At 46.3% G+C, this 26,670-nt stretch overlaps 1 protein-coding gene across 1 annotated transcript in view; it reads left to right on the top strand.

Annotated features, from left to right (window-relative positions):
• kdm6a (lysine (K)-specific demethylase 6A) overlaps positions 1-24,779 on the top strand; it is a 42,483-nt gene extending 17,704 nt beyond the window's left edge. The window contains exons 7-30 of the mRNA XM_080497656.1: positions 135-189; positions 655-689; positions 3,104-3,197; positions 6,157-6,283; positions 7,067-7,165; positions 7,926-8,145; positions 10,289-10,429; positions 12,549-12,638; positions 12,740-12,808; positions 13,661-13,768; positions 13,876-14,268; positions 15,084-15,880; positions 16,542-16,671; positions 16,762-16,867; positions 18,111-18,316; positions 18,393-18,445; positions 18,854-18,928; positions 19,024-19,172; positions 19,266-19,380; positions 20,076-20,263; positions 21,364-21,505; positions 21,605-21,731; positions 22,731-22,901; positions 23,801-24,779. Of these exons, the coding sequence (XP_080353782.1) occupies positions 135-189; positions 655-689; positions 3,104-3,197; positions 6,157-6,283; positions 7,067-7,165; positions 7,926-8,145; positions 10,289-10,429; positions 12,549-12,638; positions 12,740-12,808; positions 13,661-13,768; positions 13,876-14,268; positions 15,084-15,880; positions 16,542-16,671; positions 16,762-16,867; positions 18,111-18,316; positions 18,393-18,445; positions 18,854-18,928; positions 19,024-19,172; positions 19,266-19,380; positions 20,076-20,263; positions 21,364-21,505; positions 21,605-21,731; positions 22,731-22,901; positions 23,801-23,827 (3,717 nt within the window). The 3' untranslated portion in view covers positions 23,828-24,779. The remainder of the gene's footprint in view (positions 1-134; positions 190-654; positions 690-3,103; positions 3,198-6,156; positions 6,284-7,066; positions 7,166-7,925; positions 8,146-10,288; positions 10,430-12,548; positions 12,639-12,739; positions 12,809-13,660; positions 13,769-13,875; positions 14,269-15,083; positions 15,881-16,541; positions 16,672-16,761; positions 16,868-18,110; positions 18,317-18,392; positions 18,446-18,853; positions 18,929-19,023; positions 19,173-19,265; positions 19,381-20,075; positions 20,264-21,363; positions 21,506-21,604; positions 21,732-22,730; positions 22,902-23,800) is intronic.
• The last annotated feature ends 1,891 nt before the right edge of the window (positions 24,780-26,670 follow it).

Here is a 26,670-nt window from a genome sequence, read left to right as displayed (position 1 = left end):
CGCTCGGATTTAACCCCAATAACACCAGCGCTCATGACGAAGCCAGTGTCTCCCATCACTTAAAGGAATTAGGTGAAACATAGCCCGTCTCCATCCACTCATACTCAAACTGTCTCCTTTTTATCCCTCAACAGCATTTTCAGCTGGCTTTGATCGACTCCAATCTCTGCACTTTGTCCAAAGCTGAAAGTAAGTAGTGCTTCTATAATTATCTCAGCTCACATGGCAACCAGCCTCACACTCGCTGCTCCTCCTGTGTGGCGCGCGAGACCCGACGCCGGCGCTACGTCGTTGGCTCTATATAGCACACATTCACCGGGTGCAGGAATATTTCTACACAGAGCAACATTTTTTTTTTTTTTTTTTTCTCCTCCTCTCTGCCACGGCTTCCCTGCTGACTCTGCCCAAGTCTGGGGTTGCCTAGGAGACAAGGAGAAAGAGAGAGAGAGAGAGAGAGAGAGAGAGAGAGAGAGCTGGAAGGTTTCACACACACTGTGATTTGAGATTATTTGTACACTCTCAGGGGAAAGTGCCACCCCCCCCCCCCCCCCCTTCCATCTGTGATCCATACTGTTCCGTCTGTACCCACTGAGGTCCACGTGAGGACATTCTTCTCAACACTAATTCTTCTTTCTCTTTCTTTGTTTTTCGCAGTTCAGTTCCACATCGCTCATTTGTATGAGATCCAGGTAAGAAATGATTGATTATTGTCTTCTTTTTTTCTCCCTTCCATGTTTGTTTACAGTGACTGTTCTGGATGTGATAGCAGTTGGTTTGCATAGCATTTTGTAATTGGGGAATATCCCGTGGTCATACTCCGGTCAGCCACAGCTGCAGCACACTCTTGACCCCCCCGACCACCAACACAAGCACCGATCAGATCTCCGCCGGTCTGACGGATCTGGTTTTCTGTTATCATCTCTTGGATGGACGATTGCGTCACTCATCTTGGAGCACGTGGCCCATTAACCCCGGTGGAAATGATCGTTCTAACTGGGGAGAAGCGTCGTTCCTGTCATCCACTTGGATTTTAACCTGGACACGTAGCACCTGCTGAAGACACACTTCAACAGAAACCCAACCCTGCCAGAGGCAGCGATGGAATGAGAACGTTGGAAGAACACATCCGAATTCCCGCAGATTCTCAATCCAATGGAACGTCCGTGGAATCCACGAAGACCTCCGCTTGCTAACCTCGTGGATATAAAGGGGCTGCTAACGTCAATGTGCCGGACGCTTCAAAGGCCGTGACCCGATGGGTCAGCGCTGATCTGACTGACGGTCAAACTGTCCCGTGTGTGTCGTTATGGCTGATCGGTGTATGCGCTTCAATCTTGAATTATTTTTTTAATATATATTAGAATCAAACTCTTTAGTCAGGTGGCTTGTAGGACTATATAACACACTTACCATCCATCATTGGCCAAAGCGAGACGTAACAGACTTCAACTCTGTAATTCAAAAAGAGCGAATGTCTCACTGGAAAGTAGAAGAGGAAAAATGCATGATTAGAAAATCCAATATTTCCTATTTATGAAACTTGTAAATCACTTGATTCTTATAAAGAAGAGTCAGTAGAGTGGAGGAACCGGTCCGACATCGTGACATATTTTCCTGTTCAGTCCCACATTCTTTCAAACTTTAACCGGCTGTTTAACCGTTTCGGTTCATCAAAGTTCGTTTCATCTCGCCTAGAATTTTGATAGACTTTGAGCGATGAGGTCAATTCAAAGAGTGTGGATCTGGCTTGAAGGGGATAAATATAAACGGTCGACTTCAGTTTTTAATCCTTGATAAAGTTGATGAATCCAGCTGTTTCAGTCGAGTTTTTAAAAGAGGTCTCGGTTACCTACTCAATAATTGGGGCTAAAAAGAAAATACACCAGGCCACGTTTATATATTTTAAAGCGATTACAATTCAAGGTTTGAATTTAGAAGCACGGTTGAAAGAATGTGGATCTTCCCTGAAAGAGCAAGTTGTTTTGATGTGTGCTGCTCAGGTTTAAAGAATCCAGCTGGAGCTTTAAGATTCCAAGTTTGAAGGCTGAAGTCGCCAGTCGTCGTCTCCTCTGGATGCACAGATACCAACTTTTTTATTTATTTATTTATTTTTTAAAGGCCAAGCACTAATCTTTAGCTACCTGATGATAACAGGGGTACTTATTAAACGCCACTAAGCCGAACTCATGCGTGAAGGCCCTGGACTCCACACTGGCATTTCTGTTCCGGTGCATCGCTAATGTCTCCTCTGCTGTTTGGCAAATCAAGATATCACAGAGTGTCCACAGCCTTGATCTCCTACGAACGAAGGTTTTGCATCAGTTGCTTTAACAGAAAGGGGAGCGTTGCTCAAACCCAGTTGACGGATTAATTCGATCCCCCAAGGATTTTTTCTTTTTAAAGCTTCGTTTATGCGACTCTTATGAGCCGCACCGAGCTCGGACCTCTTCATCGCCCCAAACAGGAAGGAACCGCTAAGAGCTTCCAGTCTCATTTATATGCCCCAAGTGTCAATGTTTACCCGGAGGTGTCTCTGTAGCGAGCAGACAGGAAGGGTTTTCAGGACGGGGCGCATGCGTTTCTGCGCGGAGACGATGGCGGCTCGCTTTTTTAAAGCTCTGAGTTTAAGCTTATACACTGATAACACTGAATCTGTCCCACACACACACACACACACACACACACACACTTGTACGTATCGGACCAGACCCGAGGTCAACAAAGTCGCCAAGTTTATAACAAAAACGGCGGGTTCAGTTCGAAGCAGACGGCTCAAGTTTCTCACCAAAAAAACACAAAGCGCGCGCCGCCGTTAATGCGCACATACATTTCAAGTGCAGACACACACACACACACACTTAAAGCTGCCAGACGTGTTGAGTCTGGCCTGTCCTCTTCCACCTCGACCCTCCCCCGGGTGTGTGTGTGTGTGTGTCTGTGTGTTCGTCTGGCTGCTGATTACGAGTGCGAGGAGGTCTTTAGACTCTTTGTGTCTGTCCACTTAGAGCTGTAAAACATTGACCCTCCTGTCTGGCTTCAACACCCTCTCTCTCTCTCTCTCTCTCTTTCCCCCTCTCTCGTTTTTTCCCCCCGCGACCCGCAGAAGAAATACAGAGCGGCGAAGGAAGCGTATGAGAAACTGCTGCAGACGGAGAATCTTCCTGCGCAGGTGAAGGCGACCACTCTGCAACAGCTCGGTGAGTGCCGGCGCCCTCGGAGGAGAATCCTCTCACCGCCACACGTGGAGCGCAACAGCGCTGCTCTGCACGGCTGCATTTCGTACCGCCTTGCACAAAACCGTGTCCTCAAGCTGGGGTTTCTTTTTTTTTTTTTTTTCGTTTTCCCCCCAAAAAAGAACATTCTTTGCGTGCTGCGAACTGTCCGTTGTTTTTTACCCTCCGCCTCACCGCCGAGGATCGTTTACATCCAAATGGCGCATTTATGAGTTCATTTAGGAAACTATGCCACTCATAAATGTGCTCCAGTTGACATTTCAGGATGCAGGGGGGAGAAAGTTTAACTGTGTCGGGACTGCGCAGGGCTGCCCGCGCTGTGCAGTGGGTCGCCTGTCGGAGAGCAGAAGGGTTAAGGTGTTTATCTGGAGTCTGACTGTGTGGTCGAGAGGGAATTAAATAGTGGAATCAGTTTGTTTGGCCAAAATTGTGTGTTAAGTTGAGTGTTGGGGTAGTTCATGTAAGGCTACTGAACCACAGCTGGGTATATTAAAAAAAACAAAAACCTGATCGCGTTACGGATCAGGTTTTAGTATTCATCGGACGCTAATATAACATGTTATAGGCTTGTAAGATGTATATTATCCAGCTGTATTTGCATAACTTCTGCAATAAACCGAAGGCCCCTTTACTCAACGTTTCAAGTGAAAACGCATCCGTTTTTTTGCATTTCACAAGTGAAATGGCAGAAACACAAACAATGTAGTAGCATGTTGGGCCACTAGTTGGTGCTGCTGTTTGTTTTTGTACTGAAACCACACACACACACATACACACACACACGGAGCAGAGAACAATAATCATAAACCGTTAGAGGGCACGGACATTCTCGTGGACAAGTTGGATTGTTATTAAAGTGACTGTCAAGATAAAAGTACTGAGTCCCAGGAGAACATGGACAGGGAGTCGTGACGCCACAGAGGAAACTCTGCTCTGATTGGCTCTACCGAGCACGTGCACAACTACTAGTTACTACAGCCACAGGGCGCAGGCGCAAGAAGCGGCTTTTCCGATCTTTACAAGGGTCAGATTAGGGACATTTTCAAAAAAAAAAATTTGTTTTTAGTTGCTCTGAGCACATGTTGTTGACGTACGCCTCTTAATACGTTGTCAAAATCTTTCTGAAGGGAATTCCTCATTACACCCACACCCAAAGAATTTACATTTTGCATAACATCGCCAGGTTTGTTGAAACTCCCGAAGTTTCGAGATCCTGTTTGGTGACGATCTCGCATCAGTTCAGACTAGTTGATTCAGTTCAGACTAGTTGATTCAGTTCAGACTAGTTAATTCAGTTCAGACTGTTCTCGTGGCTTGAAACCTCTTTGAGAAAGTCTGGCTTGTTTGTGGACTGAATTGCGGTTTGTTTATTGGATATTAGTGGAAATGAGCGTTGATGGTCTTGTTTTGGTGTCTTGGTTTATTCTCTGTGCAGAAGTGATTCCTTTTATGGGAAGTACGTTTTAAAGATTTGTTCTGATGGAGTAACTTTGAACGGAATATCAAAACACAGTGAAAGTTTTAACGTTTCCACTTCAAAACGTTGTTAATAGAGCCTGACTGCACAACTTGAATGGATAAGACCAAAAAGTCTCTAAGCGTCTCTTTTTTAATAAAGATAAAATAGCTCTTCACCACTTTGGAGAAGTGGTTTGCCGCTCGGTTCACGATTGTCTTCATTTCAAGATTCTGCTCTCGTCTGAAGCCACTGCTCTACTTGGTTCACGTCCAGCTGAATATGGGACCGAGTCCAAGATTTCATCACTGTGTCGGTCCAGGAATTTGACACACATACACACCATGTGAGGACGAGCGTAGTCGTATGTAAACGACATGTAAACGAGAGGGTTTGCTTTTTGCGTGTCGTCCTCTTCCTGTCGTCAGAATCGCAGCGACTGAGTTTGATTCATTCAGTGTGATGGAAGAATTCTGTTGGCTTGAGGAAACGCTGCACAAAAACAAAAAAATGTGATGGAGACAAGTAATTTGTCCACTTGAGAAGTGTGGCTTTTTGTCTTTATTAAACTTTTCTGAAACGCTACTGAGCATGTGCCCCATGGCAGTAGTCACTAGTCGTTGTGCACATGCTCAGTAGAGAGACGTTTCCTCCGTGGTGCCACGACTCCCAGTCCATATTCTCTTGGGACTTGGGGCGTTTTATTTTGACAGTCATCATAATAACAATCCGACTTGGTCTTCTTACCGGCCGTGTCTGGTTTGCTCTTTCAATACAACATGCTAACGACATCATTTATCGCGTTTCCACTTCAATAATTGAAGGAATGAAATTCTCGTCGTAAACGAGAAACTTTTCTGAAACGAAAAACACAAAACTGTTTTCACTTGTCACACTGTCGAGAACTTTGTTACTTCAGTTATTGAAGCTTTACTTGTATTATGTACTGGGTTATGGCAAAATAAGTTTAACTTTAGCTTTCGTGTGGCTCAAGTTTTCACACATGAAGATCGGTTTCTCTGTTTCTTATTAACCAAACTTTAGTCGCACTTTTGAGGTCACAGCTGGGAAAGCAGAGTCTTTTACACAACAGTTTGTTGTGCATTTTTCCATTTTCAGGTGTCGAATCCATTCGGAAGCTCTGAGTTGTGCAGCCGCCTGTTTTCCTATTGGAGCTGGGGTTTTTTACTCGCTTGGCGTGAGTTTAGAGTTTGATTGTCTGCAGTCAAGGGGAGGAGCTGCTTCTTATGCGACCTTCTTCAAGTGTGTGAAGAACACCTCCTCCTCCTCCTCCTCCTCTTCTTTGTCTGCTCTGGTTAAAGCATTCCAGAAACAAACCCCAAGTCTTATCTAATCTTATCTTTCGTTTGCACAATGAGTCTCTGGATGTCCAGGTTTTACTCCAGCGTGTGTCCGACGACCTGCGCAGACTTAAACCCCCCCCCTGACGTTTTGCGCCCTGACCAGGCTGGATGCATCACACGGTGGAGCAGCTGGGGGATAAAGGCTCCAAGGACAGCTATGCCATCCAGTGTCTGCAGAAGTCATTAGAGGCAGACCCCAACTCCGGCCAGTCCTGGTATTTTCTCGGAAGGTGAGTTCAACAAAGGCGTGTTTTTGTTTGTTTGCTTGTTTGTTTGTTTTAACTCGGGGCGGAGAGCCACGATTCTCCATTGATCTGTGACTTAAAGCAGAATCGTGAGGCAAGGCTGCTTTATTTGCACAGCGGATTTCGGAGATGATGCAAATTGAAAGTGTTTTATAAGAGCAATGGAAACGGTGAATAAAAATAAATAAATCAGAAATCGTCACGTCTCACCACAGAGAGTCGGGTTAAAATGTAGTCGAGGTTGTAAACAATGCAGGTGTATATATAAACATATTTTGTCCCGCTGATGCATCGGATTACGTTCATCCATGTTCTACTGCTGCATCCAATCCACCAGCTGACGAGCAGGTTTAAAATCCACCGGAGAGACGGACACACACCAGTTGGATATAAAGAAATGTTTATGGATCGTGATGTTGAACCAAAGAGAAATCGCACTTAATGTCGAGGAAGAACATGCAAACTCCTCTCACAGGCTGCCGACCACTTCACCACCCTGCAGATGCACATAAAACCTATATTTCTGTTTTTGTGTGATTTTTAAATTGCTGTTGAGAGTCGAGTCTTATTTAAAAACCGCTTTCCATCCACTTGGCTTATACGCGTTGTAATTTTCATTGGAATGCACTATTGTTTCCCGTGTTACAGTGTGAATTAAGAAGGAATTCCCAATGTGTTTCAGCCGTTTGTGGCTTCAGTGAAAGGAGGCCACAATACTAAAATAGTGGGAAATGATATATAATATGAGTCTGTGATCTTGTCTTCCAGGTGCTACTCCAGTATTGGGAAGGTGCAGGATGCCTTCATCTCTTACCGCCAGTCCATCGATAAGTCGGAGGCCAGCGCTGACACCTGGTGCTCCATAGGGTGAGCACACGTCACCAGCGCATCGCGGCTTTTTAGTCACTACCGAAGCTTGAAAGACTCACATTGACACTAGTTTGTAGTTCAGACTGAGTTTACCACAAAACAACTTTGTTTTTAAAGTTTTCTGTGATACGTTCTGCTGTGTTAAAGATTTACATCATCAGTCAAAACATGTACAAAGAATTTACTTTATCCCAAGTAATACATTTTTACAACTAATACAACAATAATATTAACTTATTTACCATTTTACATGAGTTCATAACATTGTTTATTATTTTTGTTATATTTTAAACTATTCCTGTGTTTATCCTGCTACTATCATTAATTATTATTATAATACTAATGTGTTGTTCTTTTAATTTATTATAATTTAAAACTATTCCTAGTGTTTATTATAATTATTATTTGTTGTATTTAAAAAAATTATTCTCTTAAATTCTGGATGGTCATCTCATCACATTACTATTATTTCCCCAAATAATTGTTTTATTCCAATTAAATCACATTCATTGGAATGTTCCTTTTTCCTCATCATGCAGTGGATTTCTAATTATATTTTTGCTTTCATCCTGATTATTAATGTAATTATTGCTTTAGGTTCAGTTCAGATTGGCTCATTGTTGGACAGTATAAAGAGTTAAGTGTTTACCGGTTATTATTTATTGTCTGTATCGCCACTGAGTCGGACGTTCAGCCGTAGTTTTCCCCAGAATTGCTGCAGGGGATCAATAGTCCGTGCCTGCGGTTCCTCCTGCAGGGTGCTCTACCAGCAGCAGAACCAGCCTATGGACGCCCTGCAGGCCTACATCTGCGCCGTCCAGCTGGACCACAGCCACGCCGCCGCCTGGATGGACCTGGGCACGCTGTACGAGTCGTGCGGCCAGCCGCACGACGCCATCAAGTGCTACATCAACGCCACGCGGAGCAAAGCCTGCCTCAACACGGCGGCGCTCACACAGCGCATCAAGCTGCTGCAGGTAGAGCCGCACTGGCGCCCGTCGTTCACCCAACAGCCCGGAGCGAGTGATGGAGCGAGCGAGTGATGGAGCGAGCGAGCGATGGAGCGAGCGAGCGATGGAGCGAGCGAGCGATGGAGCGAGCGAGCGATGGAGAGAGCGATGGAGAGAGCGAGTGAGGGAGTGAGTGATGAGAGAGTGAGTGAGGGAGTGATGAGTGAGGGAGTGAATGATGGAGTGATGAGTGAGGGAGTGAATGATGGAGTGATGAGTGAGGGAGTGATGAGTGATGGAGAGAGCGAGTGATGGAGAGAGCGAGTGAGGGAGTGATGAGTGATGGAGAGAGCGAGTGATGGAGAGAGCGAGTGAGGGAGTGATGAGTGAGGGAGTGAATGATGGAGTGATGAGTGAGGGAGAGAGCAAGTGAGGGAGTGAATGATGGAGAGAGCGAGTGAGGGAGTGATGAGTGAGGGAGTGAATGATGGAGAGAGCGAGTGAGGGAGTGATGAGTGAGGGAGAGAGCGAGTGAGGGAGTGAATGATGGAGAGAGCGAGTGAGGGAGAGAGCGAGTGAGGGAGAGATGAGTGAGGGAGTGATGGAGCGAGCGAGCGATGGAGAGAGCGATGGAGTGAGGGAGTGAGTGATGGAGAGAGTGAGGGAGGGAGTGATGAGTGAGGGAGTGAATGATGGAGTGATGAGTGAGGGAGTGAATGATGGAGTGATGAGTGAGGGAGTGATGAGTGATGGAGAGAGCGAGTGATGGAGAGAGCGAGTGAGGGAGTGATGAGTGATGGAGAGAGCGAGTGATGGAGAGAGCGAGTGAGGGAGTGATGAGTGAGGGAGTGAATGATGGAGTGATGAGTGAGGGAGAGAGCAAGTGAGGGAGTGAATGATGGAGAGAGCGAGTGAGGGAGTGATGAGTGAGGGAGAGAGCGAGTGAGGGAGTGAATGATGGAGAGAGCGAGTGAGGGAGTGATGAGTGAGGGAGAGAGCGAGTGAGGGAGTGAATGATGGAGAGAGCGAGTGAGGGAGAGAGCGAGTGAGGGAGAGAGCGAGTGAGGGAGAGATGAGTGAGGGAGTGAGGGAGTGAGCGAGTGAGGGAGTGATGAGTGAGGGAGTGAATGATGGAGTGAGCGAGTGAAGGAGTGATGAGTGAGGGAGAGAGCGAGTGAGGGAGTGAGTGATGGAGAGAGCGAGTGATGAGTGAGGGAGTGAATGATGGAGTGAGCGAGTGAAGGAGTGATGAGTGAGGGAGAGAGCGAGTGAGGGAGTGAGTGATGGAGAGAGCGAGTGATGGAGTGATGAGTGAGGGAGTGAATGATGGAGTGAGCGAGTGAAGGAGTGATGAGTGAGGGAGAGAGCGAGTGAGGGAGTGAGTGATGGAGAGAGCGAGTGAGGGAGTGATGAGTGAGGGAGAGAGCGAGTGAGGGAGTGAATGATGGAGAGAGCGAGTGAGGGAGTGATGAGTGAGGGAGAGAGCGAGTGAGGGAGTGAATGATGGAGAGAGCGAGTGAGGGAGAGATGAGTGAGGGAGAGATGAGTGAGGGAGAGATGAGTGAGGGAGAGATGAGTGAGGGAGTGATGAGTGAGGGAGTGATGAGTGAGGGAGTGATGAGTGAGGGAGAGAGCGAGTGAGGGAGTGATGAGTGAGGGAGTGAATGATGGAGTGAGCGAGTGAAGGAGTGATGAGTGAGGGAGAGAGCGAGTGAGGGAGTGAGTGATGGAGTGATGAGTGAGGGAGTGAATGATGGAGTGAGCGAGTGAAGGAGTGATGAGTGAGGGAGAGAGCGAGTGAGGGAGTGAGTGATGGAGAGAGCGAGTGATGGAGTGAGTGATGGAGAGAGCGAGTGATGGAGTGAGCGAGTGAGGGAGTGAGTGATGGAGTGAGCGAGTGATGGAGTGCTGTGAAAATTCCCCAGCATTGCCAAAGCGAGCAGCTTCCTAAAATGCAGATTGTGCTTCTGTCATTTTGATTTCTGACCACAGAGATATGAATACTAATTCATATTGGTGTTTTGTTGTTTTTTGTTTTTGTTGTTTTAATTTCCTCCCTCACTTTGTCTCATGAGCATTGAACATTCCTGTGAATGACCTGCGGTACAGTGCCTTCTCTTGCCCGACGAGTCCCGCACTAAAGTTTGTGTCTCACACAATTTCTCCGTAGGCTCAGTTGTGTAACCTTCAGCCAGGTAGTCTGCAGAGTAAGAGTAAAATGCTTCCTAGTATTGAGGAGGCGTGGAGCCTCCCCATTCCTGCTGAGCTCACGTCCAGGCAGGGGGCCCTGAACACTGCACAGGCACAGCAGGTGAGACCCAGTAACCCCAGAACCTCTCAGACTCTCTGGTCCAGGCCTCGCTCTCATTTCACACTCCGATCAAATGATTTGGATTTTTCACGTTTGACATTTGAACGTGACTCAAGTTCAAATGTCAAAAATGAAAACAAAATCATAATACAAAATCCGTCAAATTTCATGTTTTAATATAGATGGTTTATTTATTTTTTTTATTTTTTTTTGTCATGACTTCTAAATTCTATGGAACAACATAGAATATATGCAGCTTACAAACAAAACCCCATGAAAATAAAGTAGAAACATCCAAAGAGCATAAACACAGCGAGGTCATAATTAATGATCTTTCCTTTTCTCTCATTACTTTGAGCTGTAAACCTCAATTATTCTGTATTTTACACCTTTTCTGGAAGTTCTAAATGAGCTACATTTAATATTGAGTTCAACTCCACAGATTAAATTCACTTTTAACCCTTTAACTCATCTTGATGAGTTTTTTTTTTATCTTCAATACACAAGAAAATGTGGCTTTTTTTTGTTATAATATCTCAAATTGACGATCTTTGCATTCAGACATGCACCAGTGAAGACCAGCCTGTTCAGTATTATTTTTTTGTTTTGTTTCCTTCCCACAAGTTGAAAATACAGTAAACGGAAAGAATATAAAGCAGATACTGGCTGCGCTTCAAAACAGACATTTCATTATTTATCGCGCACCGAAAACCAACAAGTGGAGTTAATTAATTGGCGGCTCTCGCAGTGTTTCATCTGAGCTTTACAATACAAAGTGATGTGAAGGAATCGGAGCGAGGCCTGGTGTTTATTTACCGACCAGCATGTCGTTCTCTCCGGAGACACTCCAAGCGACGCCGCTCGGCTGCTTTCTGCAAAGATGCACGCGCCTCGTGCATCATTGCAGTAAAAACCAATGCATGTCTCGCCCGAGTAGACTCCACTCCTTTAGCGACGCAGTCTGAATGGTTCTAACTCGCAGATCCTGTTTGAGACCAACTTTAGCTGTATCAACCCCCCATCGCCACGTCGGCGCATCTCAGGCCCCGTTTCCACGGCGACGCTTCATGTGAAAACGCGTGGTTTTTGTTTCAGATAAGTCGCGCGTTTACACGGCATTTTTTTCCCCTCCAAGCATTCGATGTATTGAATTTACAGATTTACATTTAATACCTTTAAAAAACTCTTTAAAAAGATTATGTAACAGTCCTGCAGCCACTGCTTCTAAAAAATGGTGATTCTGGGCTGATTTATAAAAAAAAAAAATAAAAAAAAAAAAAGGCCAAATTTGAGTTTATCTACTTTTCTTTGATCGATTCACCACTGAATGCAAGTATCTGATTATTATTCATCATTATTAAATTTAATAAACTAATTGTTTACATTTTTCATGGTGTTTCATGAGCTTTTATGTTTTAGCCTCTGAGTTGTATTCAATATAAAAGGTAATGTAATGACAATAACCATGTCATTCTTTTTCTTTTTTTTAATTGATTAAACAGAAAATTAGTTGAAAGATTAATCGCCACAAAATTTAGCCATTAGGGGCAGCACCACAGGCGTTTCCAGAGAATCTAGTTCCCCACCGTTTACACCGCCAGCGAGCGCCGTCGTCGCATTTTCACATGAAATCGTTGCCGTGGCAACGGGGGCCTCGATGTGACCTGCCCAAACTGCTTCATTCTGGCTGCACATTTCCATCCTGTTTCATCTGCACCATCGCACCACGCCAATAATTTGGAAAAGCTCAACAAATCATTCAAGTTTTAACATGTGGATGGATGGAAATGATGCTGTTTTTCTTTTATTCATTTATTTATTTATTTTTTTTTTATTGTGGGATAATTCTGTTTGTCCTGCATCTTTCTGATCCAGTAAATCAAACGGTAATCTCCGCAGAGAGCCACTTTACAAGCAGGACAGCGGATTGAACACCTCTGGACTAAATCCACACGTGGATCAGAGGCTTTCACACGCGCATCGTCTTCCATGCATGGAAACCGTGTCCCCCCCGTCACCGCGCATGCCCTTCACCGCGCAGCAGAGTTCGCAAAACCTTGTTTGGTCGTGACGTCGGCGTGCCGTTTCCTCACAAGCTGCGTCTCTGCTGGATTTGCAGGCCTGTAAAGGGGAGGCAGGCCAGTCCAGCAACCACACCGACCCGCAGGCCAGCCCCGCCAAGAAGAAACGCACCGCCAGCCCGGTGAAGGTACGACGAGCAAGGCGGTGACCGCTGGAGTTTCTGATCGGGGGGAAAAATGAAAAGGGGGGGATAAATCATGTGTTTTTTTTTTAATGTTGCTGTTACAGGGAGCTGCAGACTCGTGTCCCAACCAACAGCAAATCCCCAGCTGGTACCTGACGCCACAAAAGCTTCAGGTAGGAAGACGCCTGGACGTTAATGCTGTAGATCAGGGGTGTAGAACCGGCCCGCCATGTGATTTTTGAAGTGTGAAGTATAAAAATAAAAACTGACAAAAGGCTGATCTAAAAACACTAGATTGTCAAAAATGACATTGAAAACTGCCCTTGGTCAGAATTTCACTCCCGACATTAATGCATCTGTGGAGGTCGCATGACGCAACGCCTTTCACAATAAAACAACGAGTCCAATTTATGTGAAGTGATACTTTAGACACGTAAACTCAAAACAATTTCCAGATGACAAATTGTTTTAACCCTGAATAGAAACACGATATCCAGATACAGGTGACTGAGGGTTTGTTTTTTGCAAATATAATAATATCTGATTTCCTTTAATATGTATATTTCATAATAGACAGAAATTCTTGCAGTTACAAAAGAAGGAAAGACTGTGCATTTGTCCATATCTGGAGTTTAATATGTTACGTTTGACTTGTTGGGCCTCCAGAGGTCAGATTAGGTTGATTGGCCCCTCAACTAAAATGAGTTTGACACCCCTGCTTGTAGATCAAAATAAATAACGTCACCAGTTGGATCAGATTGGAGGAGATTCACTTAAAAACCAACGTATGTGCACACGATTATCTTTTCCTTTAGACCTTTTCCTCGTCTGTCGTTGTTGTATTTCAAACCGACTTGCCATCAAGCCATTTATCGAATGATCTAATCTGAGATTACCGACGAAGACATCAGATCCAAGCCTGACTGCGCGCGTCGATCTGCAGTCGTGTGCTCCACACTTGTTTAGCCGAGTCGATCCCAATTCCCGGCGCCCTGCTGAGATCACCTCTGTCCTGAACTGTGCAGCATCTGGAACATCTGCGGACCAACCGAGCCAACCTCAAGCCCCCCCAGCTGCAGATGCTGGAGCAGCTGGAGAACCAGTTCTCTCTCATGCAGCAGCATCAGCAGCAGGTACACGCACGCACACACACACACACACACACACACACGCACGCACACACACACACACACACCACACAGTTTCCGAGGAGTTTCTGATTTCTCCTGTCGGTGCGCAGGTGTGCCAGCAGCAGCAGCAGCAGCAGCAGGCGGCGAGCGTCCAGCCGCGGCCGGCCCTCCCCAACGGCCCCCCGGCCGACTCCGCCCCCCACCCCTCCCCCCTCAACCACGCAGCCGTCCGGCCGCCGCCCCCGCGCGGCGGCCAGCCCACGGCCAACGGCTCGTGCTCCTCCAGCCCCTCGGCGGCGCAGCTGCCGGGGCCCCCGGACAAGAGCCACGCCCCGGGGCCGGGAGGCGGCGGCGCGAGCAACGGAAACGTGCCTTACCCGCAGCAGAACGCTCTACCTCACAACTGCACAGCCGCCAGCCAGCCCAGCACCAGCAGCGCCGCCAGCAGTCCGGCCCACCCGGACGACACCTGGAGGAGCCAACAGCGCAACGCCGCCACTCAGGTCAGGACCCCCCCCCTTCCCCCTCCTTGGCAGACGAAACCGGCGACGCCTCTTTCCGCGTGTTTTCTAACAAGCAAATGACACGATTGTTGGTTTTTCCTTAAATGGCGCTTTATAAAGTGGTGGGGGAACATGGATGGGTAGTAACGTGGTACGGGGAGCGTGACGTGAAAAGAGTCGCAGCGCCCTCTACTGGATACGCAACACAAGGACGACAGAAAATCGCCACGTTCCTGCATTTTTAGTAGCGAAGAAATGCGTGCGAGCCAGCGGTTAAGATGCTTTTAGAAAGGGACGAAGGAGTTCTTCTACCTGTTGAAGCCAGGAAGGAACAATCTGTGTTTGTACGGATCCGTTGAAGTCCAACAATCTTTACTGCGCGACCGTTGGTCGCGCAGTAAAGATTGTTGGACTTCAACGGGTCCGTACAAACACAGATTGTTGGACTTTCACGATAATCCGGTTCTATCAACCCACCAAAACCTCCGACACAGACCCATATTCAACTTGTACCATTTAAATCATATCGTTTTCCCTTCTTATTCCACTAAAAACTTGACATTTCTTGAAGCTTCAACTATCGTTTATGTAAATCTGTGCAGCTTCAGTGTTCCTGAAAAGTTCCGATTCGTTTACGGCAAATCCGTAAAACTTTTCCTTGTAACCTTCAAAGACGTGTGAATTAATTCTCCACACCGTCGCTCCTTTTCAGTATTAATACTATCCAGATCTGTGAGCGTGAAAAGCACGTCGGGGAAAAAAAAGTTTCTTCTCGATGGACTTTATCGTGATTCTGAATCCCACTTTCTCTCCAGGGGCTTCAAAAAGGTCCAGGTTCCCATTCGGCAGGTCCCAATGGGGAGCCGCCGCCTTTCTCCCCCCAGACCTGCATCCTGAATCAGGTGGGACATTCCTGCACTGCCTCGTCCTCGGCCTCCTCCCTGTCCCCCACGTCGCCGCAGACCACGCCCAACCACCTGTCCTCGCCCCCCCGCCACGCTACTACCTCAGGGGTCCACACCAAAGACAGCAGCAGCAGCACGCCATCGGGTGCCGACGGCCCCGCCCCCGCGCAGGGATTGACTAATCACGTCCAGCCGCGGGCGGCGGCGGCGGACGGCCCGCCCGGGCCGGGCTCCCCCTCCCCCGCCCCCGCCCCCCTCAGTTCAGACAATCCTCAGCTCTCAGTCTCGCTAAAGGGAAAAGCCAACGCCACCGGTAACGACGACAACAACAACAACAACCACAGCGACCACGGGGGGTCTTCCTCCTCGGAGGCGGTCGGCGACGCCCCCGCCCCCGCCCTCGCCCCCGCCGCCGCCAAGCCGGTCGTCTCCGGGCACTCGGTGGCGTCCTCGCCACTCTCCACCTCCGCCGCCGCCACGCCCTCCCCGAGCCCGGCGGACCCTCACGCCGCCAACAACAACAGCCTCTCCTGCCTTAACAGCCCGTCCAGCAGCGGCAGCAGCAGCAGCCGGGGGCCCACGCTGAACGGGAAGGGGCCGCCGGACCCCCAGAGCCCGGCCCGCCAGCGCCCGGTCTCGGCGGGCCTGGCGCCCTGGTCCTCCGTCTCCATCTACCCCAGCTCCGGGGACGTGCTGAAGGCCTGCAGGTAGGAGGGGAAACACCGGGGGTTCTTTTATTATTTCTCTTGTTTTAATAGAAAAGAGGATAAATCTGCTGATGACACTCAAAAAATCTGTTTCACTGTCTGGGGTATTATTGGTTTTGAAATTTATGTTGTTTTTTTTTATTATTTAAACAATGTTAATGTTTTTATTTGGTTATTTGATTTGTATTTATTATAATAATAATTATTATCATCATTACTACTGTACATATTTATTATTCGATTGACAATATTGTTTAAAAACACCGATATTTATGTTATGATTGTTAATACAAGTAGATATTTCGAATGAAATTCAACTATATAGGCACATGGGAGGAAAAAAAACATGAAGAGTCCAAATAGTTTGAGCTTTTGGGAGAATTTTTCTTCTGTTTCTTTAATCTTCCCTGATTCACATATTTATTTTAATTCTATTTATATTTTATTAAGCTTTACATGTAGACAAGCCACCAGCCTGTGGATTATATGTTTGTTTTCCCTGTGACAATTCCCCAGAAATAATAGCTACCAGAGAATTTACTTAAAAAGCAGAAAGCAGGTTGTTGTTGTTTTTTTTTATCTCTTTGACTTTTTACGATTTGAGTGTTTCTTTCCACGTCACCGAAGTGCGTTCTCACCCGGGTGCTTTGTTCCTCTGAAGGAACCTCGGGAAGAACGGCCTGTCCACCAGCAGCATCCTGCTGGACCGGTGCCCCCCGCCTCGGCCCCCCCGGCCCCCCTCCCCCCAGCTGCCAAAGGACAAACTCAACCCGCCGACGCCGAGCATTTACGTATGTACAGCCGCACCGAAGTACGGTTTGATTCCCCCCCCCCCCCCACCGACACGTCCTGACTCTCTCACTCTCTCTCTGATCTTACAGCTGGAAAACAAGAGGGACGCTTTCTTCCCCCCCCTCCACCAGTTCTGCACCAACGCCTCCAACCCCGTCACCGTCATCAGAGGACTGGCCGGGGCGCTCAAACTGGGTAAAAATCTCTCGGATGTGCAGGGGGGGGGAAAAAAATAATCAAGAAAATCCAGTTTTCTGCAGCAGCAGGATGAATGTTTGTCTCCTGCAGCCTCACGTGGGTCTGAAACCATGCAGATGGAAAGTGTGTGTGTGTGTGTGTGTGTGTGAGTGTGCAGTGGATGGATTTGACACGTATGACAACAGCACCACCTGCAAGTGGGAAACGTTACTGCAGAGTCTGAACATGCTGCTGTTCAAACGTTTTTAAAAGAGACGGTTCGCCGTTGGATCTGCAGAGATAAAAACACACATCAGCTCATTTTATAAGTTAGTTAAAACCGATTGTTTTGATCAAAGTGCTAAAATAATAAGCTGAATAGTTTTTCATTAGTTATTTGGAACCAAAACAGGACATTTTATGCTACAATTCAGCTTTTTGGGCGACGCGTCTTTCATTTAAAGATTAATAAAGACATTATAAAAATGTAATTGGTACGAATAGTTAGAATGTCACTGACGAGCTGGTTAATAAAAAAAATGATCATGAATTGACTCTTTTCTGCAACATTTAGCTGTAAATACTATTTATTAAAATAAGTCCTGTAAACTGGTGATGATTGCACAAAGATTTTCTTTTACAAAGCTTATGATTGTTTTGTTTGTTTAAACAGCTCAAGTTGTTCTTAGTGACGTTAACTTCTACATTTCTTCAAAGTCAAAATAATTGAATAGGATTCAAAGTTCAGCTCAACGCATACAACAGAGTTGCAGTGAGTTTCACTATTCCTGCTTGTCCTGTTACTGGAATTTAAAAAAATCTTCAGTTCTGAGGATTCTTGACGCGTCTTTCTGAGTTTCGGACCAAAAGCAATAAATCTTAAATCGCAGACTGACGTGAAATAAGGGTGTAAAAAGTCGGCCAAGGGAAATGTTGTGTAACATCGATGCAATAATTAATATCGACTGCTTATTTATGTCGGTGCAATAGATTCACTGATACCACTTTTTATAACTATGCAGGTTTGTCACTTTCCTCGAGGATTTAGAAAAGTCTAATGGACCTAATAATTTAGAAAGTGGTGTAAAGAAGTATTTCGGTTCATATTTCGTAGAATGCAAATGTTTCCGTACACGACTTTTCAATTTGAAACGTCTGACCAGCGGCGGTTAAAAAGATTAAAATGACAAAAGGCAAGGCGTGACCGTCCACCTCTCTCCCGTGTCTCCTCCTCCTCCTCTCCTCCTCTCCGCCTCCCCAGACCTGGGCCTGTTCTCCACCAAGACGCTGGTGGAGGCCAACCCCGACCACCTGGTGGAGGTGCGCACGCAGCTGGCCCAGCCCACCGACGAGAACTGGGACCCGAGCGGCAGCAGGAAGATGTGGCGCTGCGAGAGCAGCCGCTCGCACACCACCATCATCAAATACGCCCAGTACCAGGCCTCGTCCTTCCAGGAGTCCCTCAGGGTGAGTGGGCGGAGCCCCGGGGGGGCGGGGGGAGGGGGGGGTTCCACCCTCGTCTAACCTCACTTTGCTCTTCCAGGAGGAGAACGAGAAGAAGAAGGAGGCGGAGGCGGAGGCCGGCTCCTCCGACAGGTGAGCTTCCTCTTTTCTTTTTTCTTTTTTTTATTAAATTTTAAATAGAAATAGGATGAGAATCCAGAGCAGTTCTCAGGCTGGTTGGTTTCCCTGGACAATGTTCAACACGTTTGAGAGTTTAAACGTTAAACCTTCTCTCTCCATCTTCCTTCTGTCCCTCTATCCTCCTCCCTCTCTCCCTTCTTTCTTCTGTCCTTTTCTCTCCCCTCTTCTCTCTATTTTCCTTCTGTTCCTTTATCCTCCTCTCTCTCTCTCTCTGTCTCTCTCTCTCTCTGTCGCTCTCTGTCTCTATGTCTGTCTCTGTCTGTCTCTCTCTCTGTCTCTCTCTCTCTCGCTCTCTCTGTCTCGCTCTCTGTCTCGCTCTATGTCTCTGTCTCTCTGTCTCTGTCTCTCTCTCTCTCTCAGCATGCTGAGACGAAGGAAAGGTCCCTTCAAGCACATCAAGTTCGGCACCAACATCGAAATGTCGGACGACAAGAAGTCAGTTCACCTCCTCGCACGTCGCGCCTCCTCCTCCTCCTTCTCCCCCGCTGATCTCTAACCTCTTCCTCCTCCTCCTCCTCCCCCCCCTGCAGGTGGAAGCTGCAGCTGCAGGAGCTCAGCAAGCTGCCGGCGTTCGCCCGCGTGGTTTCCGCCGGGAACCTGCTGAGCCACGTGGGCCACACCATCCTGGGCATGAATACGGTGCAGCTCTACATGAAGGTTCCAGGCAGCAGGACGCCAGGTAGGGACACGCCGCCATGTTGGACCAGTAGGCTCCTCCCCCTCCTCCTCCTCCTCCTCCCGGCTTCACTCGTGTCCCTCCTCTCGTTCGCAGGCCACCAGGAGAACAACAACTTCTGCTCGGTGAACATCAACATCGGCCCGGGGGACTGCGAGTGGTTCGCCGTGCCGGAGCCGTACTGGGGCGTCATCAACGACTTCTGTGAAAGGTGCGTCCGGTTCCCCGCCAGCAGCCGGGAACTTGCATAAACGGCCTCGTTTCCGCCGTTCCGCTGCCGTGGAGGTTATTGGAAGAACCCGTACGCAGCCGTTACTGCCCGGACAGTGTCGCACGACGATGTCGCACACCCGCGCAACTTTATAGAGTCCTCTGTCTCCATGGAAACCGGGTGACGCAACTTCTGGAAAAATGCTCCGTCTCCATAGAAACGGGACAACGCAACCTTTTGATAATGCTCAGCCTTCATGGAAGCACAACTTTTTGAACACGCTCTCCATGGCTTTCTTTTTATTTCTTTATTGTCTTTATTTTTAAACTCTGTATAAACGGGGGAAACGCAACTTTAAAAAGTCTTCCGTCTCCATGGAAACCGGGCGCCGCAACTTTTTTGGGGGGGAAAACGCTCTTGTCTCCATGGAAATGGGTGGAAACGCAGCTTCATAAAGTCCCGTCTCCATGGAAACCGGGTGACGCAACTTCTGGAAAAATGCTCCGTCTCCATGGAAACGGGACAGCGCAACCTTTCTTTAAAATTCATGCACCGTTTTCAGTATTTCTGCGTTCTCCGTGCAAAGCGGATATCGTTTTTTTTTTTATGTTGCCGTGGAAACGCAGCACTAGTCTGGAACGGTGCGTTTTCACGGGCGCCGCCGCGACTCCTGAACGCCTCCGTCCTCCCAACAGGAACAACATCAACTTCCTGATGGGCTCCTGGTGGCCCAACCTGGAGGACCTGTACGAGACCAACGTGCCTGTTTACCGCTTCATCCAGCGGCCCGGGGACCTGGTGTGGCTCAACACCGGGACCATCCACTGGGTTCAGGCCATCGGCTGGTGCAACAACATCGCCTGGAACGTCGGCCCGCTCACCGGTGAGGAGCCTCTGCGTTGCCGCGGCGACCCGGAGAAACTGCACCACCTGCTGGTTTTCTCCAGAAACGTTCATGTTTCATTGAGTTATTATTATTTTTTTAATCCAACACTTAACTTCTTTGTAGATGAACTGAATTCCTCCTCCTGATCTATCCTACTTTTTCTTTGCTCCATCCTCTCTATTTTTCTTCCTCATCCTTCTTTGTATTCCTCCTTTTCCTTCCTCCACCGTTTCCTCTTCATCTCATCCCTCCTTTTTCCGTCTTCCTTCCACTTTCCCCCGCCCACCACCGTGACACCGAGTTCCACAGAGAACAGGAGATTTTATTATTCTAATGTTGAGCGAAGTCAATTAATCAAAGCGGCTCCATTGTGTCATCAGGTTTCGACAATAATAGAGAGTTTAAAGTGGCCATATTATGCAAAATTCACTTTCTAAAGGTTTTTTCAACGGTAATAATCGTCCCCATACCTGGAATGACGCCACAGAAGTGAAGAAAGTGTGTCCTCTCTCTCTCTCTCTCGCTCTCTCTCTGTCTCGCTCCCTCTCTCTCTCTCTCTCTGTCTCTCTGTCTCTCTGTCTCGCTCCCTCTCTCTCTCTCTCTCTGTCTCTGTCTCTCGCTCCCTCTCTCTGTCTCGCTCTCTCTCTCTGTCTCGCTCTCTCTCTCTGTCTCGCTCTCTGTCTGTCTGTCTCGCTCTCTGTCTCTCTGTCTCTCTCTCTCTCTCTCGCTCTCTGTCTCTCTCTCTCTCTCTCTCTCTCTCTCTCTCTCGCTCTCACTCCGGCGTGTTTCAGTTTTCACAGCAGATCCTGAATGCAGCTCCTATCATTCAATAGAAAAGCATTAAATGTGGAATACACCGTTTTTGGACCAACGAGACCGTGTGAAAACGGTGAAAAGCTAAATAATATGACCCCTTTAAAAAAAAAAAAAAAAAAAAAAGAGGTTAAACGGTGGATAAATGAAGTGGGTTACATAATAAATACAATGGAACGACTGAATTTAACAGAAGATATTTCTCTATCATATAAAATGATTTGGATTGGTCTATAAAATGATAGTATAATAAAGTGTGTGTGTGTGTGTGTGTGTGTCGCCAGCTCATCAGTACAAGTTGGCGGTGGAGCGCTACGAGTGGAACAAGCTGCAGAGCGTCAAGTCCATCGTCCCCATGATCCACCTCTCCTGGAACATGGCCAGGAACATCAAAGTGTCGGACCACAAGCTGTTTGAGATGATCAAGTGAGGGACCGGCAGATTCCTATCAGTGTGTGTGTGCGTGCGTGTGTGCGTGCGTGTGTGCGTGCGTGCGTGCACTCACCCTCCACCCCCCCCCCCCAGGTACTGCTTGCTGCGGACCCTGAAGCAGTGCCAGATGCAGCGCGAGCTGCTGCTCTCTGCCGGGAAGGAGCTGGTTTGGCACGGGAGGAGCCAGAACGAGCCGGCGCACTACTGCAGCATCTGCGAGGTGAGGCGCGCGGCGTCCTCGCCAAAATTCACAACCTGCGTGTCCAGAGGTGAACCGGTTGACCGTCCGTCGCTAAAGATGGAGGAGGGCGGCTCAGAGATCCAGTTTATTTCTCCATCAAACATTTCTGTAGCGGGATTTTGTATTTTTTTTTTTACTTATTTGTTTCAATGCAGGTAAGTTTTAAATGAATAGTAATTAAACTTTTTTTTTTTTAAAGCAAAACAAGTTGAGTTTTTCTAACTGCACATAAAGTAAATGAGTGACGACTGTCGTCTGGGTGAATTTGCCATTTTAACTACTTTTGCTTTTACGTCTATATTTCAACATTAATGACTGTTTAACTTGAATCCTTGGTGTCTTTTTTTTTTTTTTCACAATACAACTTCACCTCTGTTCTACAATTATTTACTCATTTTGACAAACTGCATGAAAACACTGAACCTAAAAGTGCAAAAAAAACCCACAAAAAAATCTGAGTGGGAAAAGGTTCGATTTTTATATTGACAGCCATAAATGTGTGTAATGAAACTTTTTAATACTTTAACACTTTTAATCAACTGTTTACATAAAAATACAAGAAATATACAAGGTATTTTTTACAAAATTAAGCTGACATAATAAGTCCACTCCAACAAATTATATTCATTTCTTAAACAGTCTAGTTCACTGCCTATTATACTGCAAGGGGGCGGAGTCACAGAGACAGAGTCACAGAGACAGTCATTCCCGCCTAGCAACAGCAATGTCATTTCACGATTGGCTGGTTGGGCTGGACCGTTGAATTATAGGAAATGACTGTCAGGTTTCATCGAAACGTTTCAGTAGTAGATGGGAAATTTGATTTAACAGATCCATGATTTAAAGTAACGGATCCTCTTTGATCTTATTCGGGAAACGAATAAGATCAGGGAGTTTTTCAAACTGAAAACTCCCACGTCGTCCGGTCTGAGCCGCCGCCGGTTGCTCACGCCTCTCTGTCGCCCCCTACCCGTCCAGGTGGAAGTGTTCGACCTGCTGTTCGTCACCAGCGAGAGCAACAGCCGGAAGACGTACGTGGTGCACTGCCAGGACTGCGCCCGCAGGGGGAGCTGCAACCTGGACAACTTCGTGGTGCTGGAGCAGTACAAGATCGAGGACCTGATGCAGGTTTACGACCAGTTCACTCTGGTGAGTGTCGGGGCCGGAGAATGGGGGGGGGGGGGCGTTTACGCGACGGCGTTTTGAAATGGAAACGTGACATGTCTGAAAGGACAGTGCACAACTTTTCTGAAACGAAAATGCAAAAATGACTCGTTTTTCATTTGAAATCATTGTCGTCAGATCGGAAAACTTTTCTGAAACGGAAAGGGCACGACACATTTTCATGCGGAACTTTTGTGGGGGGGGGGGATGTGCAAAAACGTGTTTTCACTAGCAGTTGTGTCGCGGAATAGCAAAACGGCGAATGTTTTCTGAAACAAAAACTAAAAAGCCGGTGTGTTTTCACTTGAAACGGTGTGAAACATTTCTGGGGGGAAAAAAGGTGAAACCTTCCTGAAGTGAAAACTGAAAAACAATGCGCTTTAATTTGAAATCGGAAACTTCTGAAAAGCACAACGCCCAAACTTTTCGGAAACAACCGCAACAGGGACACGTTGACTCTGTAACAAAAACGTCGCGTTTTCACTCGAAACGTTTTCACCTAAAAAGAAAACTTTTCCGAAACAGAAACACAAAGAAGGGATACACTTTTGTGCAAAACATCTGAACGAAAGCACGAAACACATCTGGAAGGAAAATGCATGAATGATTTTTTTTTACTAGAAATTGTTTCGTGGAAACACACAACCTTTCTGAAACGGAAAGTTTAGGGTTACCACGCGCAGAAACTACGCACTCCCTCCGCCAAACGACACCCGCTGCACAAAGGTTCCTACCTCTAAACGTTCGGTGCAGTTGGTTCCCCCTTGTGGCTCAGTCGGTGTACTACACCCTCATCCGTACACCAAATGGCCGTCAAATGTTTTCCCTTGAAACGTCGTCATGGAAACGCAGCCTGACTCTGCGTCTCTCTCTTCTCTCGGCAGGCGAGTCCTCTGCCTTCTTCCTCTTGATGGCGACATTTGGTCAACCTGAGAACGGCGAGGGGGGGAAACTCTCCGGAGACTTTTTTTCTTTTCTTTTCCTTTTTTTTTTTTTTTTTTTTTAAAAACAAAGAAATAAAAATGTTTCTGATATTCAGGAAGAAAAAAGCCGTCGGTCCTCAACACTGCGTCTGTAGCTTCTCCTCCCCTCAGGCAGCTGAAAGCTGTGCTTCTATGCAACCACCCCCCTACCCCTCCCCCCCCCTGGTGGACCCAGAGGGGCGCCAGCTCGTCACTCCCCCTAGTGGACTGGAGGGGCGTCTCCTCGTCACAACCAGACGCTTTCACCACAAACGGGATCCACAAAAAAGCCACAAGCAGTTAAATAAAGTTTTGTACATATTTAGTTTGAACTGATCAAGACTACTGACCTTCCCCACCCCCCCCCCCCCTAAAAAAATGTTTTTGTTCCTCCATTTTTCTTTTCCTTTTATCTGTTTGACACCATTTTCCCCTCTCCTCCACCAATAACTAGCATAGCAGGTCTTTTTTGTACGCCGAGAAAAAAAAACAAAACAAAAAAAGTCTTCTGTCGTGTAAAGAAATGACGTGACGTTCCTCCTTCGACTCCAGGATGGGTTTTCTTTTTTCTTTTATTCTTTCTTTCGGTTCCAGGAAACCTTTCGTCGACAGCCAAGTGAGAGAAAATGGGTTGCACATAGACCGAATGAACTTTTAATTTGTGTGTGTGTGTGTTTTTATTTTTTATTTGGATGTAAATTTACACTATTTATAAAAAAAATGCATATTTATTGCTTGAAAGATATTTGTTGATGGAATGCTGTAAATCTTTTTTTTTTTTTTTTTTTTTTTCTCTCTCCCCCTAAGAGTACCTGCCATTAAATCTGAAGGAGCCATGTGATTTTTAAACTTGGCCCCTCCAACGTTTTCTATATGAATAAATCTGCTTAGTAAGCATTGTACAGAGACCTTGAAATGGTTTTATTGTTTGAAGGATGTTTTATGCGTCAATAAACAGAAACTGTCTTTATTTACATCTGCAGCCGCCGTGTGGGACTCATTCACACTTTTTTTTTTTAATATGGTTTCTTTGGAGGGTTTTTTTTCTACGTTTTGACCGGATTTGAGGATCTTTATTACCAGTTTTATCCAACGAGCCTCATGTCAGACTCCCTTCATCTAACAGCTAAATAGAAACAAATATATACATAGAAAATGTAGCTTACCATAAATAAAATTCCATTTTTAACTTAATAGAACGCAGCACTATCAGTAGATAAGGATTTTTTTTTCATGCAGTACTCCAAACAGCCTCTAGAGGTGCTGATGCCCATTTTCAGGTGGACAATCTGCAGGTTCAACGCCAAAAAAGCCGAATTAGACTCGTGTTTATGAGAAGAAACATCAAAGACGATGAGTAATGTGATTAGTTTTCTCCCTCCGTCGTGACTGAAGCAGAGCGAGACGACCGACCGTCTTTTATTATTCAAATTGAAGTGCTTCATCTGAAGGCGCCTCTGAAAAGCCCTTCAGAGTCCAAGAGGGGGCAGTAGTGCTCCCCCCCGGCAACCAGCCAATTAGCTCGCAGGCCTGATCAGAGGCCTTTTTCATCTTTGATCCTCGAGACCAAAAAAAAAAAAAAAACGTCTTGGAGAAAAGGTGGCAGGCTTTGAAAGTAAAGACTCTTGATGAGCCACAAGATTATGACCACGAGTCTCATCCTGAAGCTTTACTGGATTTTCAGATTTTTATTTTATTTTCCAGTATTTTTATTTTTTGCTGCAACCTTTATTACCAAAAGAGCCGGTTCCATGATTTTCCAACAAATAAAATGTCTGGTTTTCTTATTTCATATCCTTCTTTCATTTTCTTTCTTTTCCTTTAAAAAAAATCAATAATTAAAATTATTATATATTATTGTTTTCCTTTTTTCCTCATTTCTCCTTTTCTTTTTTTAAAAAATATTTTTCGGTTGCCATTTCACCCACGTTTTTCTTTTCCTTTGTCTTTTTTTCTCCCTTTTCCTCATTTTTTCATTTTTACCTTTTACTTCCCTTTTTTATCCTTTTTTTTTTTTTTTGAGTTTTTCCCATCCCTTTTAAAAAAAAAAAGTTTTTCCCTTTCTTTCTTTTCCATTTTTTAAGGCCCGAGCAGTAAAAGCGAAAAAGGACTCTCTTGTATGTGGAGGAATTATTAGGACGTGGGACAAAGGGCCTTTTTTGGGGAACTAAACATGTTTAATTTTGGTACAAAAGTCGTCAAAGTAAGGTTTTTTTACATGTGGGATGCAAAGAAAAAAAAAAAAAGCAGTTTTAGTGGGGTATTTTTCTCCAAACACATAAACACAAGGCTGCTGCTCGGTTCAGGCTTCGCAAGTTTGTTTTTCGGGAACGAACGAAGCACATTGATGGCGTTCTGCCTCTGCGCTGCCCCCTGCAGGCCTGGAGGCCCCAGCAAACTGAATCTGCAGGGTTTGTAGAAGCTCCACGCTTGGAAATATTCCCCCCAAAAGGTTTCCAGGACACGTCTTCAATTTGTGAACGTGTCGCTCAAATCTTCAACATTTTCCTGTCAGAAGTCCGTCACCATATTTTCAGATGTCAAGAAGTTTTTCTTTCTTTTTTTTAAACCTTCACAAGTTCGTTTCCATCTCAGCCGTCAAGTTTGCTCGGGTTGAGGTCCCCGTCCAGAAGCTCCTGACGTCTGATGACAACATGATTGCCGGATGGAGCGGCGGGGTCCATATTTATACGCTCGAAATTGTCGCTCAAGAAACCTGTCATTTCATTTCACCCGGCGAATTTATGGTGAATTTGTGGAAATTCTGACTGAAAATCCGCCGGAAGTTTGTT

The sequence above is a fragment of the Blennius ocellaris genome (genome assembly GCF_963422515.1).
Source record: "Blennius ocellaris genome assembly, chromosome: 6".
Taxonomy (NCBI): Eukaryota; Metazoa; Chordata; class Actinopteri; order Blenniiformes; family Blenniidae; genus Blennius; species Blennius ocellaris.
This window is presented reverse-complemented; position numbering and strand designations above follow the sequence as displayed.